We start from the raw sequence: 21,186 nt of genomic DNA on the forward strand, positions 1-21,186 counted from the left end.
GTCGGGGCGGTGCAATGACCTCACCGGGTTCTACTCTCTTACCCCTCCCCCACGTGGTTGTTGCTGCCGGTAGCCGGGAGTAGGGAAGTTTGAGGGGGGAGGGGGGGAGAATAAGTGATGTCACCTTTCCCCCGCTTGATTGGCTGCCGGTGGCCGGGACAACAACCAATCAACAGTCTCGGAAAGTCTGGCGCGGCCCCGCGGAAAGCCCTGTTGCCATCGGGAGGGGAGAGAACGAGCGCTTGAGGGGTGGCGCGCGCCGCAGAGTAGTCTACGCGCGTGGCCTGGGGCTTGGTGGCCCTGGGACAGGCCACCTCCTGCAAGACTTTGACATTTAGAGCGCCGCAGTTTTCTGACAGCCCCCCCAGCCAAGGGGTGGGGGCGGAGGCACGAGATGGAGAAATACAGCACTTCATGGAGCGTCACACTGCGTTCCGTGAAGAGCTGTACTTCGTAGGTGTTCACACCTGGCGGGAGCAAGATTTTTCTTTTAAGGTGGGGTGATCACACGGGGGGTGGGGAGGAGAGGAATATGCCTGTCAGTAGTAGATTCCTGCTGTCCGGATACGGGGTTCACACCTGGTGTGAACCTCTTAGCAGTGCATCCACACTCTCCACATTGCATTTGCCCTGGATAGCAGGTAAGGGGTCGCAGAGGAGTCACCTGCTGCGTCTGATGGGTTCGCAGTATCCACATGGGAGTCACATCAGGTGTGAAGAAAATGCAGCCAGCCTATTGCAGGTCCTTAATACCTGTAACATTCGCACTACCGGTGAGACAGGATACTGTGACATCGCCAGTTCACACTGGGCTAGAAGGAAATATCAGTTGTCCAATGGGATTGACTGAGTGTGAAAGGAGATTCACATTATCCATGAGATTCACATGATCCACTGTCTACAGAAGGTGTGCCTTGAGAGTGAGAAATATCATTGTCTACAAGGAGTTCACACTGGGAAGGAATCTTACACTATTATGCTATTATATTATGACATACTATCTTATACTGTCATATTATTACTACTATTTTAATTCATCTCATTCTAAAAGAGAGTTTGCACTTCCATACTGTGTGGGCCCTGAGTTGAGGGAGATTTCACAGGGCTGTGTATACTATGCCCATTGGGTAGATGCTGGGTGTGAGCAAAGTTTATATTCGTCAGATATTTCCCACAGCCCACTTAGGTGGACCCTTGGGGAATGGTTCATGCTGTCCCACAAGGGGTTCACAGCAGCCACAGAAAGTTCCTCGTGCGTGGGGATGTTCACTGTCCATGTTAATTTTGTCACAGATGTGAAAGAGATTAAGTATACTTGTCCATGGCAAGGATCATACTGCGGGAAAGTTCACATTGTCCATGGGAGCTTACATTGTGTGTGTGTGTGGGGGGGGGTTCCATTGATTGGGAAGGTGTTTCATGCTCCACAGTCAGTTCACATCAAGTGTGAGGGAGAATTAGACTCAATGGGGAGATCTGTACTCTCCAGGAAGGAATTCAGCCTGCCTGGGGAGCACAATGCTATAAAAGAGGGTCCCTACTGTCTGTTCAGGACTATCTCTGACTGCAGTGTGTTTTTAATGTCCACAGAGGAATCCCCACTGCTTATTTGAGTGACACCATGCATAAAGGAGACCCGTCTGTGGGAGTTCACAGTGTCCAAGGTCTATTTCACCTGTCCCTGGAAGAATTACATAAAATGTAGTTAAGTTAGGTACACAGTTCATTGAAATTACACTGTCATGTGTAGTGGGGGGTGATGTTGCAGGAAACAGGATAACACAGGCTCAGCCAGGTTGCTCAGGGTCAAACCAAGCTGGGCTTCTTCCCAGTTGTATGACCTTGGGCAAGTCATTTAATTCCTCTGTGCCTCAATTTCTACATCTGTAATGGGATAATTTGTTTTCAGTCCTATAGCATAGGGTCGTTATGAAGATGTAATGAATTAAGATGTGCAAAGCATTTAGGTCCGTGTTTCTAGCAGGGTAAATCCTCAAAAATGTTAACTATTGTTGTGATTATTATTATTCAGAAGGAATTTATCACTACCCGAAGTGTTTATGGTGTCACAGCCTTACTGGTTACCTTGTCCATAGTTTGTATGTGTTGTAGTGGTACCAGTGGTGGTGCTTTTTGAAAGGATTCCAGGGTTCAGCATATCTGTGGGGCATTTATCAATCCATCAGGAGGCATTATGGTCTACTGCTTGATGTCCCAGCTGTAACAATTTTTAGCTGTGTAGCCTTGAGCCCGTAACTTCTCTCAGTCTCACTCTCCTCATCTGAAAAATGCTTATCATTGGAATATCTATCTCATAAAGTTGAGGTGAGGATGAAGTGAGATGCTGAGTCTAGGGTCTTGCATATGGTAAGTGCTCAGTAAATGGGAGCAGTGATTTCTGTGTGCCCCATCCTGCAGTGGACTCTGGGAAATTCCTGCCACTCAAGAATTCACCATTTCTTGGCCTTTATTTGGGGCCTATGGTCGATGTTGGGTTACACCACCCTTCAGGGAGTCATACTGTCCTTATAAGTGTGTGTGTTGAAGGGGAATTGGGTAACTTTTCATTGGAGAGTTAAGACTTTCAGACTTGGGGGGATTAGTATAATTAGTAAAATTACAAAAGCCTAGAAGGTTTTTTTTTTTTAATGTTAATAGTCTTTCAACTTTATTGAAAATTTTTTATAATTATTATCAGTTAGGTTTAAATTTAGACACAAGTCATAGAAATCCAAACAACAGTGGCTTAAAATAGAGATGTATTTTTCTCTTACCTCTGAAGAGATTGAATCACCTTTTGGTCTTTTCAGTCATACTTAGTTCTTCTACCTCCGTGGCTGCTGGAGCTCTTGCCATTGGCTCCAAGTTCCAAGCAGGGATATGGGATGTAGGGGTTTGACACTTTGAATCTTTTACCTTTTAGAAGATTTGTGGAAGCCCCACTCAATCCATATGTCTTACATCTTATTTGCCAGGTGTGTTATTTGGCCGCCTCTATTTGAACCCAGAGGGTTTAACTGGAACAGGGAGCTTCTTCCTGTCTTTGGGAAAGGACCACATTATCCATGACTTAATAAAACTGACAGTGACATTGGGGGTTATTGCACCCATTGGTTGAGTCTACGCTATTCACAGAGTACCAGGCAGGTGGCACTGTCCATGTGGGGACACAATGTCCATAGGTTACACTGCATGAGGCCATGCTGACTATGGGGCTACATTGTTCACAGGAAGACTCACACCGCTTTTTTTTTTTTTAAATAAATGTATGTGTGTATGTATGTATGTATGTATGTATGTATGTATGTATGTATTGGCTGCACTGGGTCTTTATTGCTGCACACAGGCTTTCTCTAGCTACAGCAAGCAGGGGGCTACTCTTCATTGTGGTGCGTGGGCTCCTCACTGCAGTGGCTTCTCTTGTTGGCAAGCACGGGCTCTAGGTGTGTGGGCTTCAGTAGTTGTGGCACACGGGCTCAGTAGTTGTGACTCATGGGCTCTAGAGCGCAGGCTCAATAGTTGTGGCGCACAGGTTTAGCTGCTCCACGGCATGTGGGCTCTTCCTGGAGCAGGGATTGAACCCGGGTCCCCTGCATTGGCAGGCAGATTCTTATCTACTGTGTCACCTCAGAAGGCCTTCACACTGCTTATTGAGGTGACACTGTTTATATGCTTATGTACACCGTGCATATGAGGTCTGCCCCGGTTGTAGGAATTGACCCTACTGTAGAGGAAATCACACAACGTTAAACAAGGTATGCTGCCCCTGTGGTAACTCACATGAAGAAGAGGACAAGCCATTAGTATGGGGGTGCACACCGTTTATGTGCTTTCTCAGCATCTATATGGAGCTCACACTTTATGAGGGTTACGCTGCCTATGTGGGGTTTACACCGTTTATGTGGGTTGCCCTGTGATGTGGGTCTGCATGGTTTATGAAGTACTTTTGCATGGGGCTCTGATCTTTTATGAGGGTTAGCCTGTCTGGACCAGGTTTATGAGGGTCATGCTGCCTATTTTGGGGTTCACACTGTTTTTGAGCTTTACACTGTCTGTTGCAGGTTTACACTGTCCGTGTGGGAGTCACACTGTATGTGGATTTTACATCAGTTACAGATACTGTCGGCATGGAATCTGACTGTGGGGTTATACCTGCTGTATGCAGACTCAGTTCACTTCAGCAAATACGTATTACCAGCCTCCTCTGTGACAGACCCTGGTCTAGGCACTGGTGATAGAGCTGTGGAGAATGTGAAGAATATGGATTGAGTCCCTGTCTTTGTGGAACTGACATTCACTAGGACAAGTTCACCTTTTATGGAGGTTTCCCTGTTCATGGGATTCACATCGGGCTTCATACTCTTTAGGGGATTGCGCAGGCGTTGATTATCCAGGAGGGTTTCTCTGTGTGTGTGGGGCTACATTTATTGGTATTACACTGGGCATGAGGGGGTTCACTGTCCAAAGATGAGCTTATCCATTCATTATTTTTAAAAATATTTATTTATTTATTGGCTGCAATGGGTCTTCGTTGCTGTCCTCAGGCTTTCTCTAGTTGGGGTGAGCGAGGGCTACTGTTCTTTGCGGTGCACAGGCTTCTCATTGTAGTGGCTTCTCTCGTTGTGGAGCACAGGCTCTGGGCGCCTGGGCTTCAGTAGTTGTGGCTCCGGGACTCTAGAGCACACGCTCAGTACTTGTGGCACACGGGCTTAGTTGCTCCGCAGCATGTGGGATCTTCCTGGACCAGGGATCGAACCCATGTCCTGTGCATTGGCAGGCGGATTCTTAACCACTGTGCCACTAGGGAAGTTCCTCCATTTGCTATTTATTTATTTGTTTATTTTTATTTATTGGCTGCATTGGGTCTTCATTGCTGCACAGGGGCTCTAGAGCGCAGGCTCAGTATTTGTGGTGCACGGGCTTAGTTGCTCCGCGGCATGTGTGATCTTCCCGGACCAGGGCTCAAACCCGTGTCCCCTCCATTAGCAGGCAGATTCGTAACCACCGTGCCACCAGGGAAGCTCCCTCCATTCGTTATTGATTGCCATGCTCTCGGGATACTATAGGCAACAAAATAAACAAAAATTCCTGCCCTCGTAGGGCTGATATTATGGAGGAGGGATTCAGATGACAAGCAAATACATTATGGAAATACTTGTCAGATGATGATAAGTGCTGTGGAGGAAAATAGTGCATAGAAGGGATGCAGGGATCTAAGAGGGGGCTCCAATTTGAAACACAGTGGTCAGGGACTTCCCTGGCGGTCTAGTGGTTGAGACTCCATGCTTCCACTGCAGGGGGCATGGGTTCAATCCCTTGTCAGGGAACTGAGATCCCACATGCCACATGGTGTGACAAAACAACAGCAACAACAACAACAGTATATATAGTGGTCAGGGGGCTTCCTAGGTAGCGCAGTGGTTGAGAATCCGCCTGCCAGTGCAGGGGACATGGGTTCGATCCCTGCTCTAGGAAGATTCCACATGCTGCAGAGCAACTAAGCCCGTGTGCCACAACTACTGAGCCTGCGCTTTAGAGCCCATGAGCCACAACTACTGAGCCCATGTGCTGCAACTACTGAAGCCCACACACCTAGAGCCCGTGTTCCGCAACAAGAGAAGCCATGGCAATGAGGAGCCCACGCACCACAACAAAGAGTAGCCCCCGCTCACCACAACTAAAAAGAAAGCCTGTGCACAGCAAAAAAGACCCAATACAGCCAATAAAATAAATAAATAAATAAATTTATTAAAAAAAACCCCAGTATATATGGTGGTCAGGCATAGTCATATTGGGAAGGTTGTTTTTTTTTTTTTTTAATTTAATTTAATTTTTTTTTTTATTTTTGGCCGCATTGTGTGACTCACAAGATCTTAGTTCCCCAACCTGCCCTCACCAGTGAAAGTGCAGAGTCCTAACCACTGGACCACCAGGGAATTCCTGGGAAGGTGGCTTTGTTTTGTTTTTTTATAAATTTATTTATTTTATTGGCTGTGTTGGGTCTTTGTTGCTGCACACGGGCTTTCTCTAGTTGCGGCAATCAGGGGCTGCTCTTCATTGTGGTGCGTGGGCTCCTCATTGCGGTGGCCTCTCTTGCTGTGGAGCACGGGCTCTAGGCGCATGAGCTTCAGTAGTAGTGGCACATAGGCTCAACAGCTGTGGCTCACAGGCTCTAGAACACAGGCTCAATAGTTGTGGCGCATGGGCTTAGTTGCTCTGCAGCATGTGGTATCTTCCTGGGGCAGCGATCGAACCCGTGTCCCCTGCATTGGCAGGTGGATTCTTAACCACTGGGCCACCTAGGAAGTTTGGGAAGGTGGTTTTTGAGTAAAAACCTGAAGGGGATGAAGGACAGAGCTATGCAGACCTCTGGGGGAAAAGTCTTCAAGGCAAATGGAATAGCGTGGGCAAAATCCCTGAGGGAGGAATATGCCTGGCATATTCATGACATAGCAAAGAGGCTGGAGTGTAGTTGGAGAAGAAATGAAGGGGACAGGTGGGAAGTGAGGTCAGGAGGGAAGGGCCTTGCAGACAATGAATTGTAAAAGCAAGGAATTAGCCTTTACTCCCAGTGAGCAGAGGGGCTGTTGGAGGGTTTGGGGCAGCAAAGGGATGTCATTTGGTTGACTAGCGCCCTTCTGGCTGCTGGTAGAGCAGATTATAGGGACCAGTAGCAGTAGGGAGACCAGTGAGAAGACCCCAGACCAGCATGGTGGGGCGGAGGGTGGTTGATTAAATTTTCTTTTTTGGCTGCGTTGGGTCTTAGTTACAGTGCGTGGGCTTCTCAGTGCAGTGGCATCTCTTGTTGTGGAGCACAGGCTCTAGGCACATGGGCTTCAGTAGTTGTGGCACGCAGGCTCAGTAGTTGTGGTTCGAGGGCTCTAGAGAGCAGGTTCAGTAGTTGTGGCGCACGGGATTAGTTGCTTTGTGGCCCATGGGATCTTCCCAGACCAGGGATCGAACCCGTGTCCCCTGCACTGGCAGGTGGATTCTTAACCACTGTGAGGGTGGCTGATTCTGAAATAGCTGAAGGATGAGAGAAAGTTAGAGATGACTCCAAAGTATTCAGCCTGAGCAACCAGCAAAATGGAGTTGCAGTTTCCTGAGATGAGGAAGATTGGGGGTGGGGGACAGTTTGAGGGAACTCCAGAAGGCCATTTTGACTTGGCAAACTCGAGAAATCCAAATGGAGACACTGATGAGGTGGTTCAACCTTTGAAGATGGAGTTCTGTGTACAGTCCTGAGATGGAGAGAGAAATTTGGGTGTAATCTGCACAGAGATGGTAGATGAAACCATGGGCCTGGTGGAGACTGTCACAGGAAGGCGTATAGATGGAGAAGAGAAGAGGACCTGGGACTGAGCTCTGGGGCCCCCTTCAGCACTTCAAGTCAAGGAGGCAAGGAATGGTGAAAGTATAAGAAGGTTACATTTTCTGTTTGGCAATGGTTACATTGTTTAGGTGGCTCTGCCCTCTAAACAGTGTGGGTGGGTCCTACTCTTTCTAAGGGAACATTGATGTTCATGGAGTGGTAGTGGTTCATTATCGCTCATATGGGTGATGGGTGGGTTGCAATTATGATTTTTTTTTTTTATTGGCTGTGTTGGGTCTTTTTTTTGCTGTGCGCGGGCTTTCTTCTTAGTTGCAGTGAGTGGGGGCTACTCTTTGTTGCGGTGCGTGGGCTCATCATTGCCGCGGCTTCTCTTGTTGCACAGCATGGGCTCTAGGCGTGTGGGCTTCAGTAGTTGCAGCACATGGGCTCAATAGTTGTGGCTCATGGGCTCTAAAGCGCAGGCTCAGTAGTTGTGGCGCACGGGCTTTGTTGCTCCGCGGCATGTGGGATCTTCCTGTAGCAAGGATTGAACCCGTGTCCCCTGCATTGGCAGGCGGATTCTCAACCACTGCGCCACCTAGGAAGCCCCTGCAATTATGATTTTTAACGTCCACATAGTTTCCTTTCTAGGCGTGAAGTTTGTGAAGCACTGTGACTTCTTCGGGGATAGGTTCTGTCCATGCCTTTGTCTGACAGCCACAGGATAAATGTTATCTGTGTCGGGACAGTAAACTGGAACAAGAACTACAAGGTCCACGGGAGTGGGGGTGTCCTCACTGTCCAGACAGAGTTTTCTCTGAGGAGCGTTACCCTGTTCATCGCAGGCACATCTTAGGTCTGTGAAAGGCTGTGCTTTTTACTAGCCCCAAGGGCATTTGTGGAGGCTTTCCATAGTGAACTGGGGAAAGGTGGGGGCTCCTTGCTCATTGGAGTTCACATGGCCTTGGTTGGATGGTATGTCTTCAAAGAAGGACCAGTAGTGATGAATACTTTCCATCACAAGTTCACAACATCTGGGTGTTTCACATAGTAAAGGCGGGGTTCACCATCCCTGGGGGTGGTTTTCCATGTTCACAAGGCAACTGAACTATCCAAGACAGTCCACACTTCTATGGTGGAGTCACACAGACCCCTGAGGAGTTGTAATATCCGTGGACACAATTTTCACCAGGGACTCCCGTTCTCTGTAGATGGCTGAGTCTCCCATGAGGCAAGCCCACCATCCATGATTGTGTTTCACAGAAACGGTGGGATTGAGTTATCCAGCTGGGTCCGGGTAGGATTATGCCATTAACAGGCAATTTCACTGTCAATGCTGTGTGTTTATTGCCCACAGTTGGAGTCTATATGGTGAGGGGTGCTTCCATTGTTCACAGGGTATATTGTTCACTCTGCTAATAATTATTACCAGTATTTATTGTGTACTTACCTAAAATCTCTGATTTCTCACAACAACCTAATCATGTAGGGCCTATTAATATTCCCATTTTACAGATGAATCTGAGGCTCAAAGAGATACATTCATTTGCTCTATGTCGCATACAGGAAATAGCAGAGTTTGGGTTGCCACCCCAGTCTCTGTCTTGCCGGTGGGAGTTTGGAGGTCACTGAGGCTGTTATAAATCTATATCTTTTCAACTTTGCATCATCTTTTTCGGGGGGGGGCAGTAAAAGAGGGTAGTGAAATATAGTGGTTAAGGCTGGTGATTTTGAATTGGGTAGATTGAGTTTGAAATCTGGCTCCAACACTTCCTGAGCTTCATTTTCTGAATCTGTAAATGGGGCTAACAATAGTAATTCCCTTCTTTGGGGGTTTGTGAGGATTGAATGAGAAGATGCCCCGACAATGCTTGGCCCAGTGCCTGGCACATCATGAGCGTTAGCAAATTGGGAGCTGTTATAATAACAATGATGACGATTATTGCTGGACCACACTGCTCCCAGAGGGTTACAATATCCGTGGGGGAGCTGCACTGTCCGTAGGCAAGGTTACATAATTCCCCGGGGGGGTTATGCTTCCTGGGAGGCTTTTGGTCTCCCTGAGGAAGAGGCCTCAGACTTCTGAGGCACTGGTGAGGGACTGCTCTAACACCGCTAAGAACCCAGCAACAGAGGCTGGGCTTGAAGCCCTAAGCACCCAGAGCCTTACCCTTCAGGCCTTCCCTCCCTGTGACCTGTTCATCTTTCCCTATCTTCTTGGTTTCACTCTCTCTGAGCATCTCCCCCCTTCATCTCCCTTGGTACCTCAGAGTCTTTTCTGAGATTCTGTTTCCAAGATCAGCCTGTGAATATAGCTTCTATTTGCCCTCTACTGTTGGCCATCTGATCATTGCTGATTTCCTGTTTCCAGAAGCCTCAAGCTCCATCCATTCCTCCCAGCTGCAGAGAACAGACTTAACACTGCCCTACGTGCTGGCCTTCATCCTTAAGCCCTGCCTTCCTCTCTCCTGGTGACCCCCCAGTGCCCCTTGGGAGCACATTTGTTCAGACTTTGGTCACCCCCTCGCATCCTGGCACCACCCCCGGAACCTCCTGCCCTGGAGGTGGACGTGGGGGTACCTCCGGCGCCAGCCGTGTTCCCAGGACAGCTGCAGTCTGGGGATGGGGGGCGGGTTCCTGCGTGGATTCTCTCTGGTCACTTCCTCCCCAGTTGGGACTGGGGCTATCTAGAAGGCTAAGACCCCATCCCTGGAGGAGCGGAGGGCACAGCCGCCTCCTCATTTCCGATGCTGGGACATGCTTCCCACCCATTCCACCCCACCCCTGGACAGCTGCCCCCATTCAGGCTCAGGGTTGGAGGGGGCATGGTAAGGCCAGCCTGGGAAATGCTGTGGTCTTGATCATCCTCCAAGGTCCTGACCCGGCCTCCCTGCAGAGAAGATTCTGCCTCCTCCCAAAAGGTCCATACTCCTCGTCACAAAAGTTTCTGACACTCATCAGACGGTACCCCCCCCAATCCCTCTTACAGGCTTCCAAAGAAAATCTGGACCCCGCAGTGGGCAGGAGAGGAGGAGGGGCGGCAGGTCGCGAATCCTGAGGACTTAAGTTATCTTCAGACTTGGAGCCTCAGAGAAGGGTCATGACCCCCGGGACCCCATCCCACCCCAGCCCCCTCCTTCCGTCCTCCCCCGTCGCGCGGCCCCTTTAAGCCTAGAGCCGGCCGGTCCTCAGTGGCTGCGAGCCGGCGAGTGTGTGTGTGTGTGTGTGTGTGTGTGTGTGTGTGTGTGAGAGAGAGAGTGTGTGTGTGAGTGCGCGGGGAGGGGGCGGGCGCAGTGTCTCCATGGCGACGCGGCGGTGACGTCGCCGGCCGGGGGGCGTGGGCGTCCCGGCCCCGGAGTGCGATATTAACCCGGGAGGCGGCGGCGGGGAGGGGAGAGGCTCTGAGAGGCGAGGCCGGGTGAATCGGCGAGGGCGGTCCGACGGGCTCGGGACGGGACGGGGCAGCGCGGGCGCCGGGAGCTGCGGCCCGGAGTCGGGGCGCCTCGCCCCGGGCCCCCCAGCATGAAGACCCCGGCGGACACAGGTGGGGGCGGGGGCAGCACGTGTGGGGGAGACTTGTTGCCCCGGGAAACCAGGCGGAGAAACTTTGGGGGGGCTTAAGGGTTCTGGGGGAGCCCGAGTGATCCCCAGTTCCCGGGGACCCCCAAGCACTCGAGACCTGTTGCTTCTTGCGGCACGAGCGGGGGTGTGCACCGGACCCCCAATTCCTGGCTCTGGGCGCAGTGGTGTGGGTGCTGCGAGTCCTGATTCTCTCCTTGCCTGGACCCCGAAAGCTGGGCTCTCCCTCACTCCCGGGATCACGGGGGTGGCTGGGTTCCTCCCCGCCGCTCTGTCACGTTGCACTCTGGGGGCCGGGACGTGTGCGGGGTGTGTGTGTGGTGGGGGCTGTCCACAGGGCCCGCTATTCCCGGTTCCGCGCTGCGCGGTCCGGCCCGTGACCTTCACCGCGATGCGTGCCCCGCACCGGCTTAGAGGGGGATACAGGATGGCCTCTAGGAGGAGGGCGTGAGTGGGGAACCCGGGACTCGGGGTCCGGGCTGCACCGCCCCTCCCCCGCCCGTCTCTGCCGGCTCCTCGCTCCCCCGCCCGCGCCGAGTCGCAAAGTTCCAAAGCGCAGCCCGAACGTTCGAAAAAGGAACTTTTTGTTTCCGACCTTAGAACGCGCGGCTTTAAGGTCGCTCTGGAGAGACCTAGGAATCATCCTCCCTCGCCTCCGGGGACCCGGGGTGAGGAGGGTGGGGAAGGTGGGGGGGGACGGGGACGCGGAGGCTCCCCCCCGCCCCCCTCCCTCATCCAGCTCTTCTCTTTCAACCGGCCGTCTCTTTCCTCCACCCCCCTCTTCCCCGCCAACTTGCTCCTCCTTAAGGGGCCAAGGTTCCCCTCCCCCCCTCGGTCGGCGGGCGGGGGGGCAGCAGGATTAACCCCCCCCCACACTCGGACTTTCCCCCTTCCCCTCCCCCGCCGCCCCCGGGCTCTCGTAGGCTGGACTTTGCGCTGGAGCGCGCTGGGGGAGGGGTCCCAGCCGCCCCCTGCCCGTCTACCCCGTCGGAATCCGGCCCGGGGCGGGGACGGGGGAGGGGGAAGGGGGCCGGGCGCCGCTGTTCAAACTTGTTTCCTTCCCCCGGCGGCGGCCGCGGCTAGGGCTCCTGTGTGCGGGTGTGTGCCCCGACCGGCCCACCCACCCCGCCCCCCCCCCGCTCGGCGGGTGGGGGCGGCTCTTAAAGGGCTCGGAGCCGGGCTCCAGCGCCTGGGGATTGGGGCCGAGGAGGGGGCTGGGTGTGGGGCAGGGGTTCGGAGTGCAGTAGGGTCAGTCACGTGCGTCCCACATACTCTCTGGCTCCCAAAGCCTCCAGGGCCGCTGGGCCTTGGGGGCAGCAGGAGCCTCCCCTCGCCGGAGGAGGGGGCCGAGGCACCCAGACAACCCCGCCTCGTCTCTCCTCCCTGCTACGGGCCTTCGCCTGGTGGGACCGGCTGGGCCGCTCCCCCAACCCAGTCTTGGGGCCGCGCGTGTGTGGGTTCTTTGGCTGGGGGAAGGGGCGGGGGCCTGTTCTGGCCTCCCAGTCGGTCCATAGGTCCATCTGCCTCCTGGCTGGCCGCTGCGCGCCCCTCCATCCGATCCTCCATCCCGGCCCCTCTCTCCTCTGCCGCGGCTGTTTCCCACTTCCTGTTTTCTTCCCGGCTCTGGCGCCACCGAGGGCTGCCTGGAGTGGGGGAGGTGGTGGGGCCCCCCAGGAGGCCGGCGTGTTCTTCCTCTACCACTACCCCTCCCTTCCGACCCCCATAGTCCTTTTAAAAAAAGTTTGGGCAGTTATGTGAATTTGAGGGGTGCCCAAGAATTCTGCACCCCCCGTCCCAGGTTTCCACAGTCTGTCTGGGAGATTCCCTACCCCGCCTCTGTGGGACCCAGGTGTGCCTTCTGGGACCCCGCCATCCCAGCCCTTCCTGTCTGCTGCCTCTTCTCCACCCTGTCTGGCAATGTCCTCAGCTCTTCTCTCAGTGTCAGCTGCTGTATCTCTGCCTCACTGTCCCCCCATGCTCCAGAGGTCCTGCACCCCCAAGCTTTCTTGGTGCAGGCTGGGTGGTTCCCTGTTTTAAGCACGTGGACCGATACACAACACACACTCACACATGCTCCCCTTGCCCGTGCCTGGCTCCTGGCTCCAAAGCCTGGGGAACAGAGCCCCATTGAGACACCCTGACGTCACCCCCCCATCTTCCTTCTCCCCCCAAAGCTGGGAACAGGCCCTCATGTATGCCTTGTCCGATGAGGAAAGCTGGCTTTGGGGTGGGCCTGGAAATGGGGAGGGTCCTTGCCAGGAGTGGGAGCCAGGGTCTTGGCCCAGGAAGGGGGTTGTTCAGGGAGGGGGCTTAACTAGCGGGCCTGGGTCAGCCCCCAGAATGCAGCTTGAGGCCTTTCCAGCGCCCCCCACCTCTCTTCTGAGTTCCCTTTGTGTTGCATGTAGTCTCTCTCACTCCTTCTCTTCTGCAAAGTTTATTTTTAGCCTCCTGCTCCCCCGCTCCCAGGACTGTCGCTGCACACACGTTGCCTGGTTACCGGGACAAGGAGGCTGGGGCGGGTGGGCTGGGAAGGGTGGCTTTAAATTTTGGGGGGAGGGTGGAAATCAGTACACCCCCCAACCCTAGACTGATGTCTCAGGGGCTTCAGCCCCCCACCCCGAGTGGGAGAGCCAGATTGGGGCTTAGATGGGGGGGAGGGTGAAGCCTGATGCCCTGAAGGGAGACAGGAGTTTTTTGGAGGAGGTTGGAGGGTACATGGAGCAGGCGGTCTCTTGGGCTCCCAAGGGCCTCTGGGCCCTGAACAAGACCCTTGGACCTGGGTTCTCTAGCAGGGTGAGGATAAAGGGGTGAACACGTGGATTCCCAAGAGAGGGATGGGGCTATGGTTGCTGGGCTCCATGGAAGGTGTTGTCAGGCTCTGTCACTTCTGAATGGAGCAGGGGTTGCTGGTACAGGACCCTCGGTCTGTGACCAGCTGGTGGTCATATGGTCATATCCCTGGAGCCCTGAGGGGCTGGTTTGAGGCTGGAATTTCTGAATGAGGCAGGGACCAGGTGGGGAATGCTGGCCATCACAGTCTACCCAAGGCCAGGGGTCAGGGAGCAGGGTCCCAGTGCGGGTTAGTCAGCTCTGATTTAGAGGGAGTGGCCCCTGTGGGAATAGCAACTGCTGGTCCCCTATGTCCCCAATGGGAAGGATCCCCTGTTGGATTCCAGACTTGGGTGGAGTCTTTGGGGGAGGTTCCTTGTTGCCCCAGGCCTGGTTGGTACCTGTTTGAGCCAGGGCCAGGGGAGGGAGGCTGACCCTTGCAGCCTGATTGGGACTTGGGACCCCGCCCATCCTTGGCCTTCTCCCTCTAGTGGCACCAGGGCTCCTGTCCTGCCTCCCCCCTTCTTCTCTTCCTCCCTTTCCCTCCTCCCACCCCTCCATTACCGGCTGCCTAGTGCTGAATTATTGATGGCCCCTGATTACCCGGGGGTTTGGGAAATGACAACAACCGCAGCCCCCCCAGCGCCGCCCCCCCCAGGCTGCCCACCCCCTCTAGGGACCAGCCAGCCCACCACCAACCTCTACCCAAGGTTAATGCTGGGGGCGGGTAGGTAGGTGGGCAGGGCAGAAGCTGAGGATAAGGCAGAAGGGGGAACAGGCTGTAGCGAGCCATTTAGTCTTGAGGCCCTCCAGCCAGGTTGGGTCCCTGTGCCTGGGTCTGGGTAGGGCAGTGCAGCACAGAGGGTCCAGGGCTTGATGGGGGGGGCTCTCTCAGACAGTCTGGGTTTCACTCTCCAGGGAAGACAGAAGCCTCTGTGTGTGCAAGCGCTGACCTCATCGTCAACCAGCCACCCCACCCCTCCTGGTCCTTTTAAGAAAAAAAAAAAAAAAAATCCTTCTCTCGGGGCCTAGGGTGGGAGTAAGGGCTCCTGTAGGTCTTGGGAGGGACAGTGTATCTTGCTAGGAGGGGAACCGAGAAGGTGGGGGGGGGGGTGTGGTAATGACTGACCCTGAATGGGAGTGAGGGTGGGCTGGGGGGGCTAGCCCCAACCCGTCTGGCCACGTGTGCCCCTTCCTGCCCCTCCCCCACTGGCAGCCCTGCCCGCCGGCCTGGCTTGGTGCCTGGCCCCCTGGCACTGGCCCCGGGACCCGCCGCCGACGGTTTCCTGTTTCTCCCGGTGTCGCTGGAGCAGGCTCCAGCTTCCCCACCCCCCAGCTCCTGTCTAGCCCCCCTCACACACAGACAGACACACACTGTCTCCCTCTAACCAGGTCCTGACTTGGCAGAGGGGAGACGGATTTCCCCCTGTTAAGGGTGGGGTAGGAGGTGGACCCTGGGATGGGCCCCAGGGCCCCAGACTTGGCGCCCTGACCCAGGGCCTCTCCCCTGCCTCCTGTCCCCAGGATTTGCCTTCCCGGATTGGGCCTACAAGCCGGAGTCGTCCCCTGGCTCGAGGCAGATCCAGCTGTGGCACTTTATCCTGGAGCTGCTGCGGAAGGAGGAGTACCAGGGTGTCATCGCCTGGCAGGGGGACTACGGGGAATTCGTCATCAAGGACCCTGACGAGGTGGCTCGGCTCTGGGGCGTCCGCAAGTGCAAGCCCCAGATGAATTATGACAAGCTGAGCCGGGCGCTGCGGTGAGGAGGGCAGAGGCCCCTGGACAGATGTGGACAGCCCCCCGCTAGTTGGGAGCTTGGCCCGTGGGAATAGGCTTTGGGTTTGACTTCCGGCTCTGCCAAATGGCAGCTGTGTGACTTTGGGCAAGTCCTAACCCCTCTCTGAGCCCATTGGTCACACTGAGGTGTCCTGAGGAAAGAACACAGTCATGGATTTGGCCTCCAGTCTGGCCCCAGAACTGAGGGGAGAGCTGCTCTCCAGCTTCTGCACCTTGATTACTCTCGTGTGGCCCATGTTTCTCGGTCACCCTTTGTGCGCACCACTGACGTGTCAAGGTATGGGGTCTAGACTTGGTTTCTGTGTGACTGACCATCCAATGGTGTTTCTATACCCACAGCTATTATTACAACAAACGCATTCTGCACAAGACCAAGGGGAAACGGTTCACCTACAAGTTCAACTTCAATAAACTGGTGCTGGTTAATTACCCTTTCATTGATGTGGGGTTGGCCGGTGAGTACCAGGGCTGATGGGCATGGCCTCAGAGGGAGGACAGGGTCTGTCTGAATGTCCAGGCGAGGCCGGGGGCCTTGACATCATGTCTCCCCTCTCCTGCCAGGGGGTGCGGTGCCCCAGAGCGCCCCGCCAGTGCCAACAGGTGGCAGCCACTTCCGCTTCCCTCCCTCCACGCCCTCCGAGGTGCTGTCTCCCACCGAGGACCCCCGCTCACCGCCTGCCTGCTCTTCGTCCTCATCCTCCCTCTTCTCGGCTGTGGTGGCCCGACGCCTGGGCCGAGGCTCTGTCAGTGACTGTAGCGATGGCACTTCAGAGCTGGAAGAGCCACTGGGAGAGGACCCCCGGGCCCGACCGCCTGGCCCCCCGGAGCTGGGTGCCTTCCGCGGGCCCCCGCTGGCCCGCCTGCCCCATGACCCTGGTGTCTTCCGTGTCTACCCCCGGCCCCGGGGTGGCCCTGAGCCCCTCAGCCCTTTCCCCGTGTCGCCTCTAGCCGGGCCTGGCTCCCTGCTGCCCCCTCAGCTTTCACCAGCTCTGCCCATGACACCCACCCACCTGGCCTACACTCCCTCACCCACGCTGAGCCCTATGTACCCCAGTGGTGGCGGGGGCCCCAGCGGCTCAGGGGGAGGCTCCCACTTCTCCTTCAGCCCTGAGGACATGAAACGGTACCTGCAGGCCCACGCCCAGAGCGTCTACAACTACCACCTGAGCCCCCGCGCCTTCCTGCACTACCCCGCGCTGGTGGTGCCGCAGCCCCAGCGCCCCGACAAGTGCTCGCTGCCGCCCGTGGCGCCGGAGACCCCGCCGGCCCCCTCCTCAGCCTCGTCCTCCTCCTCCTCCTCCTCCTCTCCATTCAAGTTTAAGCTCCAGCCACCCCCACTGGGACGCCGGCAGCGGGCAGCGGGGGAGAAGGCTCCAGCGGGCGCTGACACGGGCAGTGGTGTTGCCCTAGGCGGCGGTGGCAGCACAGGTGGGCTGGCGGAGGGGGCTGGGGCGCTGGCCCCCCCCCCACCACCACCGCAGATCAAGGTGGAGCCTATCTCGGAAGGCGAGTCGGAGGAGGTGGAGGTGACTGACATCAGCGATGAGGATGAGGAAGACGGGGACGTGTTCAAGACGCCTCGCGCCCCACCTGCACCCGCAAAGCCCGACCCCGGCGAGGCACCCGGGGCAGCCCAATGCATGCCTCTCAAGCTGCGCTTTAAACGGCGCTGGAGTGAAGACTGTCGCCTAGAGGGGGGTGGGGGCCCCGCTGGGGGCCTCGAGGATGAGGGTGAGGACAAGAAGGTGCGTGGGGAGGGGCCTGGGGAGGCTGGGGGGCCCCTCACCCCAAGGCGGGTGAGCTCTGACCTCCAGCACGCTACAGCCCAGCTCTCTCTGGAGCACCGAGATTCCTGAGGGCTGCGGGCAGGGGACCCCCGTGCCCCCCACCCCCCATGCCTCTTTTGCTGCCTTAACCGCCCCATTCCCCGGAGGTGAGGGCAGCTTTCTAGTCTCTTCCCTGCCTCCTCCCTTTCCCCTCTCCCATGTTTTGTATAAAACTTTTAATTTCTTTTTTTTTAATGGTGAGGGTGGGTGGGTACCCAGGGTTGGGGGCTGTCCCCTGTGTCTGTGGGTTTCTAAGCTCCGGGCAAAGTGGTGGGGGGGGGGGCGGTGGGAGGGGGGAGTTAAGGGGGCCACCTCCATTCTGGGGAATTTATATTTGAACGAGGCTCTGGCCTCAAAGCCCAGGAACTTTTTTTATTACAATCGCTTAGGAAGTAAAGCCTTGTCTCCCTCCCTGTTTTCTGCCTCCTGTACCGCTCCCTTTCCACCCCTGGCCGTCCTCAGCCCCAATCCTGCCTTCCCTGCCCCTCCAGGGGCCATGAGTGCCTGGGTTTCTCATACCCCCACAGGGTTGCAGCAGAGGAGGGAGGGACATTTTATGATGAACCAAAAATTCCGTGGGGGGGGGGTGTTGGGGGCGGAGGATGGTGAGGGGTGCCGCCCATAGGCCACAAATCTCTACAAGTGCCTGTTATCCCTCTCCTCCCCACCCCAGCGCCAGTCCAACTCCTTCACCCCCAGCTGCTCCTAGGACTAGCCTGTAGGCAGGCAGGTGGGAAGGGGGTGCCCTAAAACCAAACTGGAAGCCCCCTCTGCCTCCCAGCTGGGGCCCCTGGGGTGGGGGTCTGTGGTCAAGCCTTATTCTGTATTGGGGATGGAGGGTGGGGGGTAGGGAAGTTGGGGGCTGCTGGAGAATGTATTCAAAACAATAAAACTTTGGACCTTTGGATGCAGTGATCTGTCCTGGGTGCTGGGTGCAGCCACTGCAGGACCACAGCCTTGGCTTGGTTCTTAAGTACGGGGACCTCGCCTGGGCCCCCACGTGGATCTAACCCCATCTGAATGGGTCAAATGCAGGCCTGGGAAATGAACTCCTGACCTTGGGGGGCACTTAACCCTCAGGCCTGGTGAGGAAGGTCTCAGGCATGCTCTGGTCTTCTGCTCCCCTCTCTCATGGGGGATCTGCTCATCCTTGGGAGCCCCATAGGCTCTTCAACTTCACACCATGGCCCTTGCTCCTCTGCCTGAAATGCCTTTCCTCTCTGCGAATTCCTAGCCATGCCTCCATGGAGGCTCCTTTTGTACTATCACTGGTGTCCTCCCACACATCACTCTCCTTAGAGACACTTATGAGTTAATCTGGGAGTCCTTTGGCAACAGGTTTGCAGTGGCTTCTGAAATGTAGACCTTGCAAGGTACCTTTGTGATCTCATCAAACCATGGAAACACTCTCTGCCAGCAAGTTAAGAAGGGACTGGCTTAATCAGAGTTGCTATTGATTAACCTACTGTGTGCCAGGTACCTAGTCAGGAGCTGCAGTGCTATATCTCCAACATCCAGCATGATGGGCAAGTGGCTCACTTAAATCACTTGCCCAAGGCCTTAAGCTCAGCTAGGACTTTAAATGAAGTCTGTCTCTGAAGCCCATTTCTTTCAACAACTCTTGAGTTCTCCTAAAGCCAGGATGGTTGGATCTAGACCAGGATCTCAAGATCATAGGATCTGAGAGGTGAGCTCATAAAGCTAGAAGCCGAAGTTGGAGAGCTTGAATCAAAGATGAGAGAATCAGGAGGAGGAATCCAAGCTGGAGGTGCCCTTAAAGACAGTGCAACCTGTTCAGTGCAGGTGAGGTGCCTGAGGCCAAGAGAGGGGAAGGAGTTTCCTCAAGGCCACACAGCTGCTAAGAGTGAGAATTTAGGGCTCAGGGCCTGTTGGACTGGCTTCACTGTGAAACCCCACCCTGTGCAACTCAGAGGGGGAAGGAACTAGAAACCCCTATCCACTTTCGTCATCCCCATTTCATGCCAGCCCAGGGTGGGTGGTCCCAAATGATGCCCGTTGGCAGTGAAAAGAGGATCCAGGGCTGGGGTACTGGCAGGAAACTGAGGCTACTGTGGCGGCCTGCAGGCAACTGCTCTCTCTCCTGGGTGATGTAAGTCACTCCCTTGGGGTGGGGGCCACTGGGCTATTTCTGGAAGTTGGGATGAGGCATGTCTCCTGGCAACATAGATGCAGCTGAGGTGGTGGTGGTGGTGTGATGGAGAAAGGGGGTTGTCATCATTGAAAGGAGGAGGGAGGACCCTGACTAGTAGTCTCAGTACCTGATTCTAGTGCCTTCAAATCACCTCTAAACCGGGTCCAACATGGATTCAAAAGCGCTCAGCTCCAGAACTGCTCTTCAGGTCAGACCACAGCCCAACCAGACTTCTTGCCCCAAATTCTGGCTGAGTGGGATGTCACAGGTGCCATCTGGTCTTGAAAACTGCAGCGGCTCCTCTAATTTTTAACGATCCACCTAAATCTATTCAGTTTCTCCAAGACCATACCCTTGCTCCCTTCCACATCCTCCGGGATCTCTGATACCAAGTATAAAGCCCTTTATAGAGCTCCATCCATCAATTCATCCCATCGGAGACCCTCTTCTTACCTATAATCCCCAGCACTCCCACAAGTCCCCCAAAGCTCCTTCCTTATGCTTCTCATCTATCCCTCAGAAATCCCCTCAGTCACCAGTAGTTTCCCATATATCTTTTACAGACACCCCAAGTCCTCTCTGACTTCACTGGTCTTCAGGAAAACCATTTCAGTCTCTCCACAGACTCCCTGAGCACTTCCAGACACCCATAGGCCCCTCACAGCCACTTACAACTCGCTCTAGCACCCCTCAATAAACGTTCTCAGCTTGTACAGACATTCGGGTAAGATTCACTCAGACTGACGCCCTCTGACTCCCACCGACCCCAATCGCCTCCGGCGGTTGCCCACGCGCGGCCCACTGCGCATGTCTCACGGGTTCTGGCCCGTTAAGTAACCGCCGCTATTCCGCTCTGCTCTCTCTCCTGCCCTTGTAGGCATTCTTGGTCCAGTTTAGGATTTCCCAGGCTTTGGGGCTTGACTTAGATGTTTGCTTTTGGACTCCGAGCCGCCGTCAGAGGGCAGCAGACACTGTTTCACTGAGAAACTACAATTCCCAGAAGTACGCGCTCTGGGCTGTGCGTGATGCAGCCTCATTCATTGAGAAGAGAGCGGAAGTGTGCCTGCGCTTTGCCTTCTGGTTAATGCAGTTCGAAAAGGCGTTAGCGCTACCGCCCGTCCTGCCCCCAGGGGTTTGCGTCTGCTGGGAATTGTGGTCAGCTGCACACCGAGTGGACGAGACTTTTTTCGGGCTTCAGAAAGGGCAGGACAATTACTGTGATCATAGGATCTGATTAAAATGAAGCCTAGAGACTCCATTCCCCATCATTCCACAAGGCAGGAGGGGCGGACGGTGATTTTTATTCCAGTTCCAGTTCCAAGTACTTCCGGGAGACACACACACACACACACACACACACACACACACACACACACACACACACACACACACACACACACACACACACACACACACACACACACACACACACACACACACACACACTCTCTCTCTCTCTCTCTCTCTCTCTCTCTCTCCCTCCCTCCCTCCCTCCCTCCCTCCCTCTCCCTCCCTCCCTCCCTCCCTCCCTCCCTCCCTCCCTCTCTCTCTCTCTCTCTCTCTCTCTCTCTCACACTCACACAAACTCTGTTTCCCAGCGCGCTTTGGGGCTAGTGTCCGTATTAATCGATAAGTGGGGCGACATAATACATGCACAAAACCTGGGGCTACTTCTAGCAGCCGGCTTCCTT

General features: G+C 55.1%; 1 protein-coding gene across 1 annotated transcript; it reads left to right on the top strand.

Annotated features, from left to right (window-relative positions):
* The first annotated feature begins 10,702 nt into the window (after window positions 1–10,702).
* ERF (ETS2 repressor factor) lies at window positions 10,703–18,247 on the top strand. Its single transcript, XM_057713101.1, has 4 exons — window positions 10,703–10,856; window positions 15,245–15,479; window positions 15,857–15,972; window positions 16,079–18,247. The coding sequence occupies exons 1-4, from the start codon at window positions 10,835–10,837 to the stop codon at window positions 17,371–17,373; spliced, it is 1,668 nt and encodes a 555-aa protein (XP_057569084.1). The 5' UTR covers window positions 10,703–10,834; the 3' UTR covers window positions 17,374–18,247.
* Window positions 18,248–21,186: the final 2,939 nt, after the last annotated feature.

Source organism: Hippopotamus amphibius, chromosome 16 (assembly GCF_030028045.1).
Source record: "Hippopotamus amphibius kiboko isolate mHipAmp2 chromosome 16, mHipAmp2.hap2, whole genome shotgun sequence".
In the NCBI taxonomy this organism is placed as follows: Eukaryota; Metazoa; Chordata; class Mammalia; order Artiodactyla; family Hippopotamidae; genus Hippopotamus; species Hippopotamus amphibius.